Raw genomic sequence first — 14,672 nt, forward strand, 5'->3', positions numbered from 1 at the left:
TGCTGAAATGCTAATGTGTTATAGTAAAAAAAAAAAAAAAAAAAAAGACATCTCAGGAAAAACGCTTAATAAAAGGTAGTGCTCAGTGCTTTTAAACCTCTCAGGGGTATCCAAATGAGAGGGAGCCAAAGGAGAAAGCCTTTGTTATAAAAAATGGGATATCTGTGAAGCACACTCCCACTTTACCATCAGGAATTTATTTTTGCTGTTCTTCATCATCATTAGTGGCAGTAGCTTCCATGTGTTTGCTTTCCATATGAATCGTATAATAAAACACCAAAGTGTTGCAACATTATTAAAGAGGAAATCTCAACATTAACAGTAGGTTAAGTGGATTAATTTTGCTTAATTTGAAATCTACAATTAAATATTTAAATATAATTTTTTCCCTTTGAATGCCTTTATATCCATTGGAAAGAAATACAGAGCCTCAGAGGGCCATTCATATGCCTTGTGTTAGATAAGTATCTTAGAATGAGTTGAATCAACCTCCCAAGGTGCCTAATTATTCCATTGACTGCAAAGGAAGCTGAAGGTGACTGATGGGCAGTTAACTTCAAGTGCTGAAACAGGGCAGATGAATTCCACTCGTGGAGATAAGTGTCTTTAAAAAACTTAAACATGGATTATAATGAGAGAGAATAAATCCTTTCTGACAATACTAGAGGATAAAAAAACTATTGGTCAGATAACACAACAGTGACTCTAATTTTATAACACCATAAGAGATTGGATTTTAAAAGTAGTTATGGAGGGGAAAAAGGCAAGTGTAACAGTTTCCTCTACTCTTGTTCCTGAAAGTTGTCTGAATATCTGTTGGTGTGGGAATCAAGATTAGAGGTAGCATTGGGAACTTACTTGGCCATACAAGGTAAGTCCCACCCAGATCCTAAAACCAAGGGGAAGGATGTAAAAACTAGTGTTGAGGGCAGGTGATTTCTTAATTTATTTTGAGGTCATATAATAGCTATCAAACTATAGTAAGCATAGTTAGGACTGGGGCACAGGAAAGCAGAAGCATGTGGGCTTGGTTTATTGGCAGGTTGCAGACAGCATGTGTTTATTGTAGGTCGGTATCACGTTAATATCGTGTTCTCAGATGGAGTGGAGTCCTTGGCCTGTGCTATCTCCAGAGAGAGCTAGTTTAGAATCAGGAGGAGCTTGTGAGCATGGATGATTGCTGGATCCTGCCAGATGTGCTGGCCTGGTTTTGAGGGCTGATTTTCTAAGAGCCACAACTCAGGAGCTCTAAGGGTTATAGAGGGTAAATGACCACAGGGAAAGATTAGAGGTGGGGCATGAGTTGCCTATTTGGGTTCAGAAAGCAGGTGATTAAGACTCCACTTGGTTTCCAGAACCGGTAAAGCTGGCAGGTCTAGAACAAGGCCTAGGAGTGGAAAGGTCTAGTGGTATTTAGTAGCTGTAATAGTCAGTCTGCCTTAAGTACAATAGATTTGCAGCTGTGTCTGGGAGCAGAACTAAAAACTTTGTAGAAAGCTTCTTGGCTAGGGTGATGCCATTTGAAGATAGTGGATTACACTGATTTTGTTAGTGCTTTGGCATTGCGCCTATACTACCAATTTGGGTTAAGCAGCACCAGTGTTGCAGACAGCAAAGATGTATAAGCTTGATTTAAAACAGGACCCTACAGCCCACCCTTATAGTCCAAGCCCTCTGTCAGTATATCCTACACCCTAAACCTGGGCCCAATTGTATTGACGAGAGATTCAAATTGATCTACAAATTTTCACAGAAACAACTGTGCCACAGGACAGGGGCTTAAATGGAGTGGGGGCTGGGGTTCAGGCCATGGTAGGGAGGTGGGAGGTCTAGCAGTACCTCTGGGTGGAAGGGGTTCTGTGAAGCGGTGGTCTGGGACGTGTGGGCAGGACGGACTGATGGATTGCCAGTCACAGGACTAGCAGGATGGACTCGGGGAGATGCAATTTTGGTAAGAGAAATTTTTGAATGGCAAATTGGTCCACTTTCTGTGAACACAGAGGACTGGGGAAGGTGGATGCAGATGTGGAAGACAGGCTGTTTCGGGGGTATATGGATCTCTAGGGAGCGGAAGGGAGCTCTAATGTGTGAGAAGGGAAGCCCTTTTGAACATACGGAAAGTACTCACCTAGCAGGAAAATAACCTTTTAGCATTCATGTGGCAAATTAATCTCTACAGATTTTTACTCTATTTTATGAGACTTGTTATGCTCAGGGAGGCTGAGGAAGAGAATTCAGTGATGTGTTGTGGTCAGCATGGATGAGGGTGCCAAAGCTGAGCGGGACTGTTGGGCAGGTGAGGGAGACATAAAAATCAGTCACCCTAAAAAAAGGCACACTTGGCTGGTCCTTTTAGCCAGGCTACTTCTGAACACCCATCTGTGTTTGCAACTTGGCAGTAGAGGTGCTCAGATTTTGTCCGTGCACTGCCATTGAGTTGTGGCAGGCAATTCCAGTATTGCTGAGGAGACTTTGTAATCTGTGGGCTGGTTGGGAATCCTTGAGTTCATTACTGAGGGAGTTAGTGTCAATGATATGTGCTGCGAGTCCAGTCCACTACTGACAGACCAGTAATGCTGTGGGCAGAAAGAACACCTCAGGCTTACCGTACGTGTTTGCTAAGGGAAGCTAGAAGGTCAGCTACTGAAGATGGTCTGTTCTTGCTTAAAGCTGTTCCAGACCACATGCATGTATTTCTCATCAGTGATGATGAGAAATAATAATAAAATACCAATTAAAATAATAATAAGCCCTTGCTTATTTAAATACTTACTATACTCTGTTGATATTGAATTCTGTCATTGCATACAGTACCAATAACATTGGTGTGTTGCTTTGGGCCAGCTGCAAAGGTGTGGACCAGTATTGGTGTAGGTGGTGTATCTGCAGGTGGCAGTCCCACCTTCCTGCTCTGCCAGGTACTATTTCCTGCCTTGGGAAGTACGATGAGTGTATTCTATTTGTTGGTCACTAGTAAGCAACAGACCATAGTTAAGTGGTTTAACTGCAAAGAATTCAGGCAGATCTTTATCTGTAGCTGCAGCAGGAACTTGAGTAATACTGTTCTCCAGCTTAACTGGTGGAACAGTGGGTTCTGCTGCAAATATTTGTGTAGAGATTTAACTTCACTTTCTACATGTATCAAGGCAAATAAGCTCAACTGCTCCCCTATTAAAGGAAAATGTCTTTGATTTCTGTTTGTTTGTCTGCATAATTTTCATGGCTCTGTGTTGGTGCTCTTGGGGACATTTTTGAAGACGACTGCCTCTTGCTGAAGGTGATCATGCTGTGGTGTTTTGGAAACTTAGAGGACAAAGTATGTTTTGAGAGTAGCTCAGCGCAAAGCGTTCCAAGATGGGAAGCTTGTTAAGGGGAGGAGTTGGCACTGAATGGCAGACTTGTATAAACATCTGAGATCAAGCAGAACATTTCCATTTAATTGTGATCTCCAAAATGACTTTGGTCAGTACAACTGCTTAAACATATCAACATAAGGCTCAAGATTTTCATTACAATAAAGCATTCACATGAAAACACTTTAAGCAGCATAACATGCTTTGTATTTGACAAAACATCCTCCAAATATTTGTACAGAATTATTTTGATAAACAGTGTTTCTGGAACAAGATCTAACCCTTAGAACATAAAACAAAATAGAACAAAATTCCTTTTTGTCAGTGGTTAACAGCTGGTTTTGATGATGTGTTTGCCATTAAAAATCTAGGAACAAATGATTTTCAAGGGGTTCAAGACCAGGATATGGTTCTATATAACCTATACTTTTAAATGATTCTGCTTCCATGGTTTTGTACATTTATTTGATGGAGTATCAGATTATACAGTCATAAAATTCTATTTACTATTTAAAGTAAAATGATAAATGTTATGAAAAAATGCCTTTATTACATCAGTGATGCTTTAACTAAAGTGAATATTAAGACTATTAACCAGGGGTTGAAAGTTTTAGGCCCTGATATTGAAAGCACTTCTATATGTCCTTAACTTTATATGTAAGGAGTCTCCCTGGCAGCAGAGGGACTTCTCTGATGGGCGAAGTTAAGTGCGTGCCTAAGTGTGTGCAGACTGTGGGCCAAAGTACTTGGAGAGGCGCAGATGTGTTACACAGAGAAACATTCTCAGCACATAAATAAAATCTGGCTTTTCAGTATGTACATGTACTGGAAAGGAATACTCTTAACTGAAAGGATGTGTTTTCTTTTTCTCTCTTAATAGCGTACATATTCCCATTTCACTCAGAAAGTGCTTATGTATTCTCAGCTAGAGAATTACCTCATCAGCTGTGAATCTAGCATGGACAACAAATCCAAACCAAGAAGGTCTTATCAGCAGGAAATACTGGGGGAAGAGAAGGCTGGCAATCGTTTCTATATACCTTGTATTAATAAAAAACCTTCTCATAGAGAAGAATAGACTTTTAAATATTTTCAATCCTGATACATATGCAACGGTAAAAATTCACATTTTCATGCTTTAGTGAGACACTTTAAAATCCTGCCCCAGGCAGCTCTCAGGATAGCTGTGTCCAGTTCCTAGCAGCTGCCTCACATTCAGCTCTAGTACCAGAAGCTTAAACTCTTGATAGCTGAGCAACCATGGGGAGAGAAAACACAGTTCTACCAGATTTGGAAAGGGAAAGAAAGAGAAAAGAAAGTGATGGGTCTTTCTATTTCCAGAGGCCCAGTAGCTCTCCTGTGTCCCAGAACAAGACAAGGCAGTTCACGTTTCCAGTCCCACTAGACCTGCCCTGTACCAGTTCTGATGGCAGGGCCCAAGTGCAGCGCCTGTTCCAAACAGTCCTCAGTAGTCTAAAAGAAACGTACCCATCACATGGCAAGAGAAAAATAGCCCTTTGGAGCACAGCTGAACCCCTCTCCCCTCGAACAGGCAGAACACCTATCTATTGCACCAGTTTTTCCAATGTACCAGGAAGTATCCCCAGGGTCGATGCCTTTCACGGCTATCTATATACACTTTTCTGATAAATTCAATGTCTCTGTAGGGAAGGTCACCTGCAGTGGGCTGCCCTTGGATGTAGAGCTGGCCCCGCCACCAGACCTGATCTCATTCACCAGGAAGACACTCTCGGAATCCTGTCCCTGGGAAGAGTCCGAGGTTTCCGAGCTGCGCAGTGTCCTTACTGACATGGTGTCAGGCTGAGCCAAGCTGGCACTGGGGCCTGGAAGCGGCACGCGACTCCCGACGCTGCTTTCGCTTAACTCCGGAGGGTAGAGCAGCGTTTGTGAGGTGCTGCTGATCTCCCTCAGCTCACGGGAGATGAAGGAGGGTGACTGACTTGACATAGCAGAGGAGGTCCTGCGGCCATCCACGCAGTTGAAATTGCCCCCTGAGTGCTGTCTCCGAGCCCCTCCAATGCGGCAGAAGAGGCATTTGATCTTCTCGATGGCTTTGCTGAGCACAGTCTTGCGGAGGAGGATGTAGACCCACGGGTCCAAAATGGGGTTCACCGAGGCAATGCGGATGGCTTGCAGGTCAGGGTTTTGCCTCACATCCCTCACTGATTCCGGCTGGTACAGCTGGTTCACAAAGACACGGACCTGCCCATGGAGATGGGGGAAGAGAAAGACATGATTATACAATTACATCAGTAAATCAAAGTTTACATTTCAAAGCAGAGATCTAGATTCGCTACCACAAGCTACGACAAGAGAAGAGGCTGGCAAAGCTGTGAGTTTACTTCTGGAAATAGCAAAAAAATCAGAGAGATCAATCTGCTGTAAATTGGCCGCCTTTGTTGCAGATAGGAAAGGAATGGCTCTTTCTCCCTCCTTCCCCTCATAATTAATCCTTGAACCTCCAACTTCTGACTGATGTTTGTAAAAATTCCTTTTTCTTCATAGAACCCAGCAGCAAAGTTGTAGAGCTGTATCCTGCTTCCTTGGTATACCTTGAGTCCTATGCTATCTGCAAAGAGATATCTGACTGAGGAGACCTGGACAATCGGTTCCTCTAGCAAAGGTCTAATAATTGTTTGGTTAGAAACACACTGAAACACAGATTACAATCTTAAGTACACTAGACTCTGGAAACAAGTCCAGAGCTGTTGACTCCCAAATTTAGAAATGCCGCTTGATGGCACCTGTCCTTATTGGAATTGTTTGTATACCCTCAACTGTTTGCTTGCTGCAGCATGGTTTGGAAAAAAGAAATGTTAAAAAAAAAAAAAAAAAAGGAAAAAAAGGAAAGGTCCCCCAGCTAGTAGAAGAATTTTAATAGGTCAAGATGATGAGATGATTGCAGCATGGGAGTGCACTGCTCTCCTATACGAGCTAGCATTTTGATTCTATGTACAAAAGCAAAAAACTACTGATGAAGTGGTCAAGAATTTAAGACATTGAAGCTGCTGCATGAAGTCACTATTTAATTAGCAATTTTAGTTTATCATGCACAAAATTTAAGACTAAAGGATGCTGTCTTCTACACAGAAATGTCTTCTTCAGCTTCTTCCTTGGAATCCAAGAAAAAAAAAATAGTTACCTAGTCCCTCTCCTGGTTTAGAAGCCACTTTTGTAAATGCTACTGTGAGTAAGGTGCCGTCCAATTCTTTGATATCAATTGATATCTTTCCAGCATCGCTAAGGAGGATGGCATCATGTAAGTTTGTCATGCTGATCAGTCTCAAATAGCTGTTCTCCATTTCAGCAAGACCTACACAGTCTCCAATTATAGGAAGACCTAGGAAAGCCACCAAAAAGAATTGGTAATTGAAGATGCTGTTTTCTTACCTTAAGGTAAGTCAAAATAAATCCCTTAATGATCTTCTTATCTGATACAGTAAAAATCTAGTAGCAAAATTATGAGGTTTCAAAAATCTTATCCTTGACTCCTGAAAAAAATCAAGTCTTGCCTAGCAAGGAGGTTACAGACAAGGAGGCAAACAAGCACTTAAATAAAGGAGCCAAACTGGAACAGTCCTCTTAAGTCATTTTTATTAGAAGTTCTGCATGTGAAGCCATCCAAGTCTGGTGAAAAACTTCACAATTCTGTTGCAAGAAATTTTCCTGCAGCAGGGCAATGTGCTGGCTTTCAGCTTGTCAGAATTCAGAGATGGAGTGTGCTCCAAAGCTATCAATGACGTGCGTTTAAAATAATGCAGAGTCCCTCTTCAGAAGTCCTATGCATATAGGTTCTCTCAAACCAACTGTCAAATCGATAATTGCCCATATTTTCTTTCCCAGTACTTTTCTCTAGGTTTATGGGTAACAAAACCTGCCCAGGGAATTCAAAATATGGGAAAATCTTGAATTTATACAGCAGTATAATGATCTGAGTTTTATTCTCTGTTACTTTCCTCGTGATTTCTAATGCTGCAGATGCCTTTTTGACAACTAATTTATTGCCTTATTTTTCTGTTATGCCAAAAATGCAATTCAAGTACTTCAAAGAGTATTCCTCTGCATATTGAACTTATTTTTATGGGTTTTTCTTTTATTAAACTTTACTTGCTTCAAATTTTTTCCATTATTTATTTTGTATTAGCCTCCTACCCAATGTCCATCTCTACAACGTCCCACGTATCACTGGCTGAGAGGAGACCAGCCCCTCCAGAGGCCAAAATTTTTCAATACCTACGGTTTGGCTGGTAACGATTCCCTAACAAACGCCCTGAATTAATACCTCTCGCCATTTGCTGGGGGCGGGGGGGGCGCGCAGGGAAGCCAGTCTCCCCTCTGACTCGAGGACCCCTTTCCTGAGCGGACCGCTAGGTGGCACGGACGGCCCACGGTCACCGCATGTCCCGTGTCCCCCGCCCGGCCGTCCCCCGGTCACCGCGTGTCCCGTGTGTCCCCCCCGCAGCAGCTCCGCCACCTGCCCCACGCCGAGGGCCAGCCGCCGCAGCCCGGCAGAGGCTGGCGCGGGGAGACTCCGCGGGTGGGGAGAAGTTCTGAGAGTCCCTCCATCAGCCCGTGGAGGTAAAGCTGCTATCAGCCACGCGCGGGCGGGCACCGAATCGGGAGTGCGGCAGTCGGGATTCCCGGACCTGGAAGGCTGGAAAAGAAGCTGATGCAGACGTTGCCTGGCATCGGCTGAAATCCGTTCTTGAAACACCTACTTGACCGTTCGTGTGAGATTTTTTCCCCCTCCAAAGTGATAAGAGGTCAAGTGTTTAAATATACAAAGGTCAAATAATATATAAACACACAAAGGTCAAATAATATAAAAACACACAAAGGTCAAATTTCCCCGGGGGGATTTAACCTGTGCTGTAACAACCTTTCTTTCCATATGCTCCTTGTCTTTTTCTGTACTGAGATTTCCTTGTGCACGGGAATACAACCTGAACATGTGTAAATGCTGGTCTATGTATTTGACCGGTTGATCATTGGACAGGGACATGCCCTGGGAGCCAGGAGTTCAAAGGACAGTGTTGAGGGAGTGGAGGCCGCCTAGCAGCTCGTACAACTAAATGCGGTCATTACCGGGAAGATTAGAAGTGTGACAGGCGGGGGTATTTGCTGATCAGCTAATCCAGATCACAGAACCAGAAGGCACACTTTGAAGACAGCTGAAGAAGTACACAGTCCAACTCCGGAGACCTGACTTTTTTTTTTTTTTTTTTTTTTAAACTTGGAGCTATCGTTACACGTCAGTGATTTAATAGTGGGATTGTTCTTTTGATAAGCAGCCTATGAAATTGAGGTACCTATTTCACCTTTCTCTGTCTACCTGGCAGACTTCATAGAAAGACGAAAATGTCTTTAAGTGCTGACTCTGTAGCTGAAAAGGACAATCAGTAATTGCAAAGTGCAGCTTGCTCTTTGTTATCTCTGTATGCTTTATTATTTCCTTTCGACAGAATGCAGCTCGTATAGGTGAAAGATTCATAACATGGACCTATTTAGTGGGAACTTTGGACCGTACAAAACTGTTTCTACTTCCCAGAAAGGTCCCATGTCTTTTATTAGAAGCCCCCCAGAATGTCAAATGCATTTATCAACTCAGACCTACTGCTGGGATAACATCTTAATCACAATAACGTAAAAATTAATCAGTGTGGGAACGTCAGTATTACCATTTCTTTACATACTGGTGAAACAGCATTCACTAATGTATCATCTACAAGAACAGCACAAGACGTATGTATCCTGTTTTGGCTACAAGTCTACTGCTGTAGGAGGCAGCATGAAAAAGGATATCGCCTTGCATGTTCTAAGTAAGTGCTGCGTAAGTGGAATCCACTACTAAATTAGCTAACCTGATGCTTGAATTTGTGCAATTTGAAATCCTAATTAAAGAAAGAAGCAAACTAGAACAATTCAAATCTCAAAAGAACTAGTTCTGTATGTTAGCTTTGTAGCTGTAGAATGCAGGCAACATACCTTAGAAGTACTAAGTTTGTTTGCAATTGTGTCAAGAAGCACACAGCTCCGAGGTATGCTGAGTTTATGCTCAAGTGATAGGTACTTGGAGGATCTGAGTCCTGTGTGCTGTTTGCTGCTTTTCCTTTTTACTAACTACAGATGCAAATCATGATTTCTAATCCTATGAAGTACAATAAAGTGACTTGTATAGTCACAGTCTCACTGGTAATTGTCTTCATAGCTTCCACCTGCCCTCAAAATCTCCCCACATACTGATAGGATAAATTTAAAAACCGTACAGTAGTAAGAAGGAACAAGTTTTTCAGCTCTACAAGCCAATAACCTTTGCCTTTCAAGGGCTTGGTGTCTGCTTGGTGTCTACTCCATTGCTCAAAAATCATGTCTGCCACCTTGCTGTTGGCTGCGGACAGCCCCTGATATTTAAAGATGAAGTCGAAACCAACCAAGGCAAAAGAAAATCCAAACTTCTAGATCAATTAAACATTAAGTTAGAAAATCCTGATTATTTCACGCAATCGACCGGATGTACACCCTGAAACATTATATTTTATTTTCCACTTAGCCATAATTTAACAACAATGTTCAGTGGTCAGGATCAGAAAAAGATCACGCACTTAAAAATCTTAAGAGTACCTGACAGGCTGCTGGAGTAAATTACAGACTTTGAGTCGTGTGTGCCTATTTACTCTTGTAAGAGTTAGGTTTTTTTTTAAAGACCGGATAATAATGTCTACTCTATTCTTGACAAAATCCCTCCTGATATAACTTATTCCCTACTTCTAACTCTATGCAATTCTATTTTCTAAAAACTCACAGTATTTTAAAAGATGTGATAACCAGTGTGGAGTGCAGACAAGAGTCAGCACACAGTTTATGCATTTTCCTTATTTCATTTTAAAACTATTGTCAGATTCTTCTTTGTGTCTTTCACGTCACTTTCTGCATACTGAGAACTCATCAGGTTATATCAAAAGTTTCCTTTCACTAATATTTTTCATTCAACTTTTCTTTCCTTGATAAATTTGATCAGCCTTCAGTTCTGTCAAGTTCATTCAGTGTTTTGCACAATCCCCCAAAATTTTGTTACAGCACTTGTTGTCACTGTAAAATTTTGCTGATTTTATTAATAAATCATTAAGACACTAAACAACCCTACTTTAAACCGAGTCCTAGAGCACTGCATCATTAAAAACTGCTGTTCACTGTGGCTCAGCTTGCTGTTCTTTAACCACTTTTTAAATCAAGACAAGCCTTTGCTTATTATTTCAGGGCTATTTAATATTTTAAGACTTGAAAATTTTTTGTCAAACCCTAATAAAAGTAGCCAGCTGGATCGCCTCTGTCTGCTATTTTATTATGTTGTGAAAGTGTTCATTCTAAAATTTTAGAGGTTTATGTCTCTCTTTCAGAAGTTGCTTTGCTTTGACTGAAGTGATGGTTTATTCAGCTGAAATCATCAGTAGGAAGTCAGCTCATCAGAAAACTTCAGTCACAAAGCACCCTGTGAGCCTGCTTTGTGCACCTGAATCATGTTGCTGCCGCCACCACTTTACCACTTGCATGACCTGGGTGACTGCCAGGTTGTCCTGTTATAGATGAGCCTCTTGCTCGGTAAGAGCTCCCTAAAGCTCCTACGAGTCATGAAAAGGTACATCTACGTGAGTTATTTGCTTATCTCTGCTAGTGGCTCTTTCTAGGGGTTTGTAGCATAAAGGTGTCACTTCTCTGAGTTTGTATCTCAGTTCTTAACCTCAGTCTCCATACGCAACCAAAGGGCTTAATACAGCGGCATACACAGCAGTACATCATGGCACAAAGCAGCATATATGGCTATAGCTTATTCCCGCAGGGGGCAGGCAAATGACTTACAAAAGCTACTTAACAATGAAGGAACTTAACCACACAGGACACTGTGATGATGTGTACATATGTGGTTGTGTTTGTTTTTTTTAAAAAGAAAGCTTCTTTTTTTTTCTTAGTCATCCATCTAAGTGAAATGACAGTCTCTTACCTCATTTTAGATACAGAAAAGATGTGCTGCTTTAGCAGGGAAAAGCTAACTTATATGAACACTCCCAAGGTAACGCTGTGCCTTTGTAAGTAGTGAAATCAAGGTCTGAGAGAGCTACACAACTTCATCAGCTGCACCTTCACATACCTTCTGCCATATACAAGTTTTTCACTAGCTACTGTTTAAATAATAAACGTTTTGCCCCACCCAGGTTCATGAATTTTAACTGTCAACAATCCAGTTCCCTTTCTGGTGACCTCTCCCTCTTGATTTTTCCCTTTTTTTGGTTTTTTTTTTTTAATATTCTGTAAAAGACTGCCTAGCTCCAAATGGATATGAACAATTTCATTTTGCATTTTACAGTCAGACTTCTCAGCCTTCCTCCAGCTGCTCCTCCATGGGATAAGGTTTGGCTTTTTTTCTGAGACTGCTTAAGTCCATCAGCTGATAACCTGTATCACATTACGACACTGTATTTAATTCCCAGAACTCATTATCTGCATTTACCAGCATCTCTTTTGAAAACGCAATATTGTTCTTTTGTGAAGTAGCTGTTATAATACTAGATTAATCAAATTAAGTCCTGTCAACCCACGGTACTGTCGGGGTTTTGGCCACCCCATGACCTGATGCCTCCCGGTGCAGCAAGTCAGCTTATCCCTGTGGTTTCTGCAGCTGGACTGCAGGGCAGGTTGTGCGCGGTTCCTCCATCTAATGCATGTACACCTCCGGTAGACACCCCGTGTGCAGCTCAGACAGCACCTCTCGACCTCCTTCAGATGTCAAGCAATGCACCGTGCTCAGCCACGCTACAACGCAACGCAAAGTGACAACGCTGAAGGACGGGTGACGGCCTTCGGCGACAGCCGGGGCGCTGGCGCTCCAGCACAGCCACACTTCGCTGGCTCCTGTTTATGTTAGTAATGTGGCAAAACTGGCCCGACTCTTGCGATTCCAGCTCCTCCAAAACAGGGGGGACGGACTCGCTGACCTCTCGAGTTCTGTTCACATGTACTTCTCTAAACTTCCTTACCATGGTATACGTGATTTGTTTCACATCCCCAGCTGGCCAGTTTTATTTCACACACATTGTAGCCCCTCTATGACAGAGGGACGACCCTACTGACAGCAAACCCCCTTAAAACAATCCTTCTAAAAACACCTTCTGTCTGACAACCACTGCTTGGCTCCCTACGCTGTGTTTTGGAAGGTGGCAAGTAAGGCAAGCCAGATATTTGTTTAATGTCTCTGAGCCAGAAGAGGAGAGAAGTTCGCCAAGCTTTGTTATGGTGGGTGGCAAGCAAGAACTGAGCCTCCAGCTGGTGAGGATTTTTGTCTTCCTTGGAGATAAGGTGGAGGAATAGAAATAAGTGGATCCTGCATGTTCGATTTAATGACACTAATTGTATCAGCCATTTCAGAAAATTAGCAAATGGTTAGTGGTAATTTTGTTTGACATTTTGGTATGACCTCTAGGTTTATGTGGGCCAGATTCCTCCAGCTCTCATTTAACTGAGCATTACACCGACGGGTGGTTCCACCGAGTTTACTCCTCCCACAGCGGGGAGCTGCTGGAGGGACGTCTGTGTGGGATCTACCCCAGACAAGGTGGCTGAATCCCTCAGGAGGGGAAGCTCGGTTCAGGTTTTGGGTATGAAGCACTGTGCGTGTTGCTGGTGCCAACACAACAGAGCTCTGTCCTCCTTCCGCACATTAAGGACTGCTGTACCCTTCAGCAACAGCGTGCACATTTTTAAAACACAATAAACATCCAGAAATGCAGGCCAGACCCAAACCTCACTCATCACAAATTAATTTTGGAAGTGAACTTTGAAGTGCTTTTAGCTCTCATTAAGATTTTTGCTGTGTGGATTCCAGTTGAACAGTGGAAAAATGATTAAGAATTTTTGGCGCTGTATTTTAAGCAATCAAAGGAGCTGAGGACTTGGGATAAGTGTGTTTCTTTTCTTGTAAATATAAATCAACACAACCTTCTCTCACCATGCATGTATGCTAACAGCCTTGAAGTTATTATAACAGTTTGCAGCACCAGCTAAATAGGAGTCTGTCCTACAAGCACAGACTAGGAGGAGAAAAGACTCAGCGGTGCGGATGATGGAAAAGAAGAAGGGTTGCACAATGTTACTCACCACCAGAGGAATGGAGCAGATGACCACCACCAGGGAAGTGGCAATGAGCAGAATAACCATCTGGATCTCCGCTCCGGCCATCCGACGGAAGCTCCGGCGTCTGCGAAAGTCAGATAAACGGCTGGAGGTGGTGTCTGTCCCCAAGGATGTGCGTCGCATGAACTGGCGGTGCATGCGAATGAGGGCCACGCACACCAGGATGTTGCAGATCACGGTGACCATGATTAGGAAGGAGCTGAAGCCGGCGTACATGTAGGAATATGCCGCATGGGTGGCCTTCTTTGCTCGCCAGTCTATGAAACACCAAGTGTAAGGGTACTGCAAGGTAGATCTGCCGAGCCCCATGCTGGGGAGGGCGCAGAACAGCACGTTGGAAGCGTAGATGGCAAAGAGCGTGAGCCCTGCCAGCTTCTTGTCTACGTAATGGTTGTAGAAATAGGCATGGTTGATGGCCAGGTACCTCTCTATAGACATGGCACAGATAATGCTGAGACCAGAGAGTCCAAAGAAGAGGAGGATGAAGGAGCTGTACTCACACAGCGCCGGTCCTCCTGGCCAGCGGTTCTGCAGGTAAGTGGCAATAGTGACCGGACTCACCAGGCAGGTCCCCAAGAGATCGGTGACTGCCAGCCCGCAGACCAGGGTGTAGAAAGTGGTCTCCTTCTGCTCCTTCCTGGACTTGCAGAGCACCACGATGGCTATGAGGTTGCCCACCACGCCGAAGATGAACATGACGGTGGGGATGGTGGGGGGCTTCCCACCCTCGGCCCCGCTGGCGGTCCCGTTGGCAGAGCCGTTCGCAGGTGGCATGATGGTGGGGTCGAAGGACATGATGCCCGCACTGCCGCCGGGGAGTCGAGCGGAGGAAGGCAAGAGCGGGCCCAAAAGGAAAGGCAGGGTAAGGGAGGGGAGGGTGTAGTCTAGCGTGAAAATAAAAATGCAAATGGCGGGGGGGGGAGTGGTGTGTTTTAGTTTAAAAAAGAAAAAAAGAGTCCCAAAAAGGAGCCGAAGCAGGGTGCCGCCCGGCAGCGACCGACTGCAGCCGGGGGAGCCGAGGCTGCCTCCTCCCGCCGCTGCTCTCCCCGCGCAGACCGCAGGGCTCCGCCGCCCAGCCCGGAGGGGAATCGGGGCGGCCCGAGCGCGGAGCGG

General features: G+C 43.7%; 1 protein-coding gene across 1 annotated transcript; it reads right to left on the minus strand.

The window, feature by feature from the left end:
- Positions 1-3,416: 3,416 nt before the first annotated feature.
- Positions 3,417-14,481, minus strand: PTGER4 (prostaglandin E receptor 4 (subtype EP4)). Its single transcript, XM_010585808.1, has 2 exons — positions 13,524-14,481; positions 3,417-5,576 (listed from the first exon to the last, which is right to left on the minus strand). Exons 1-2 carry the CDS (start codon positions 14,352-14,354, stop codon positions 4,983-4,985), a joined length of 1,425 nt encoding a protein of 474 aa, XP_010584110.1. The 5' UTR covers positions 14,355-14,481; the 3' UTR covers positions 3,417-4,982.
- Positions 14,482-14,672: the final 191 nt, after the last annotated feature.

This window comes from Haliaeetus leucocephalus, unplaced genomic scaffold, assembly GCF_000737465.1.
Source record: "Haliaeetus leucocephalus isolate CR32 unplaced genomic scaffold, Haliaeetus_leucocephalus-4.0 Scaffold120, whole genome shotgun sequence".
NCBI classification, from domain to species: domain Eukaryota; kingdom Metazoa; phylum Chordata; class Aves; order Accipitriformes; family Accipitridae; genus Haliaeetus; species Haliaeetus leucocephalus.

Excerpts from the sequence above, each read along its gene's own strand:
- PTGER4 (XM_010585808.1), bottom strand. The coding sequence starts at position 14,354 with ATGTCCTTCGACCCCACCATCATGCCACCTGCGAACGGCTCTGCCAAC. Across the intron at positions 5,577-13,523 it reads TCTGCTCCATTCCTCTGGTG|GTCCGTGTCTTTGTGAACCA; the intron begins GTGAGTAACATT and ends CTCCATGGGCAG.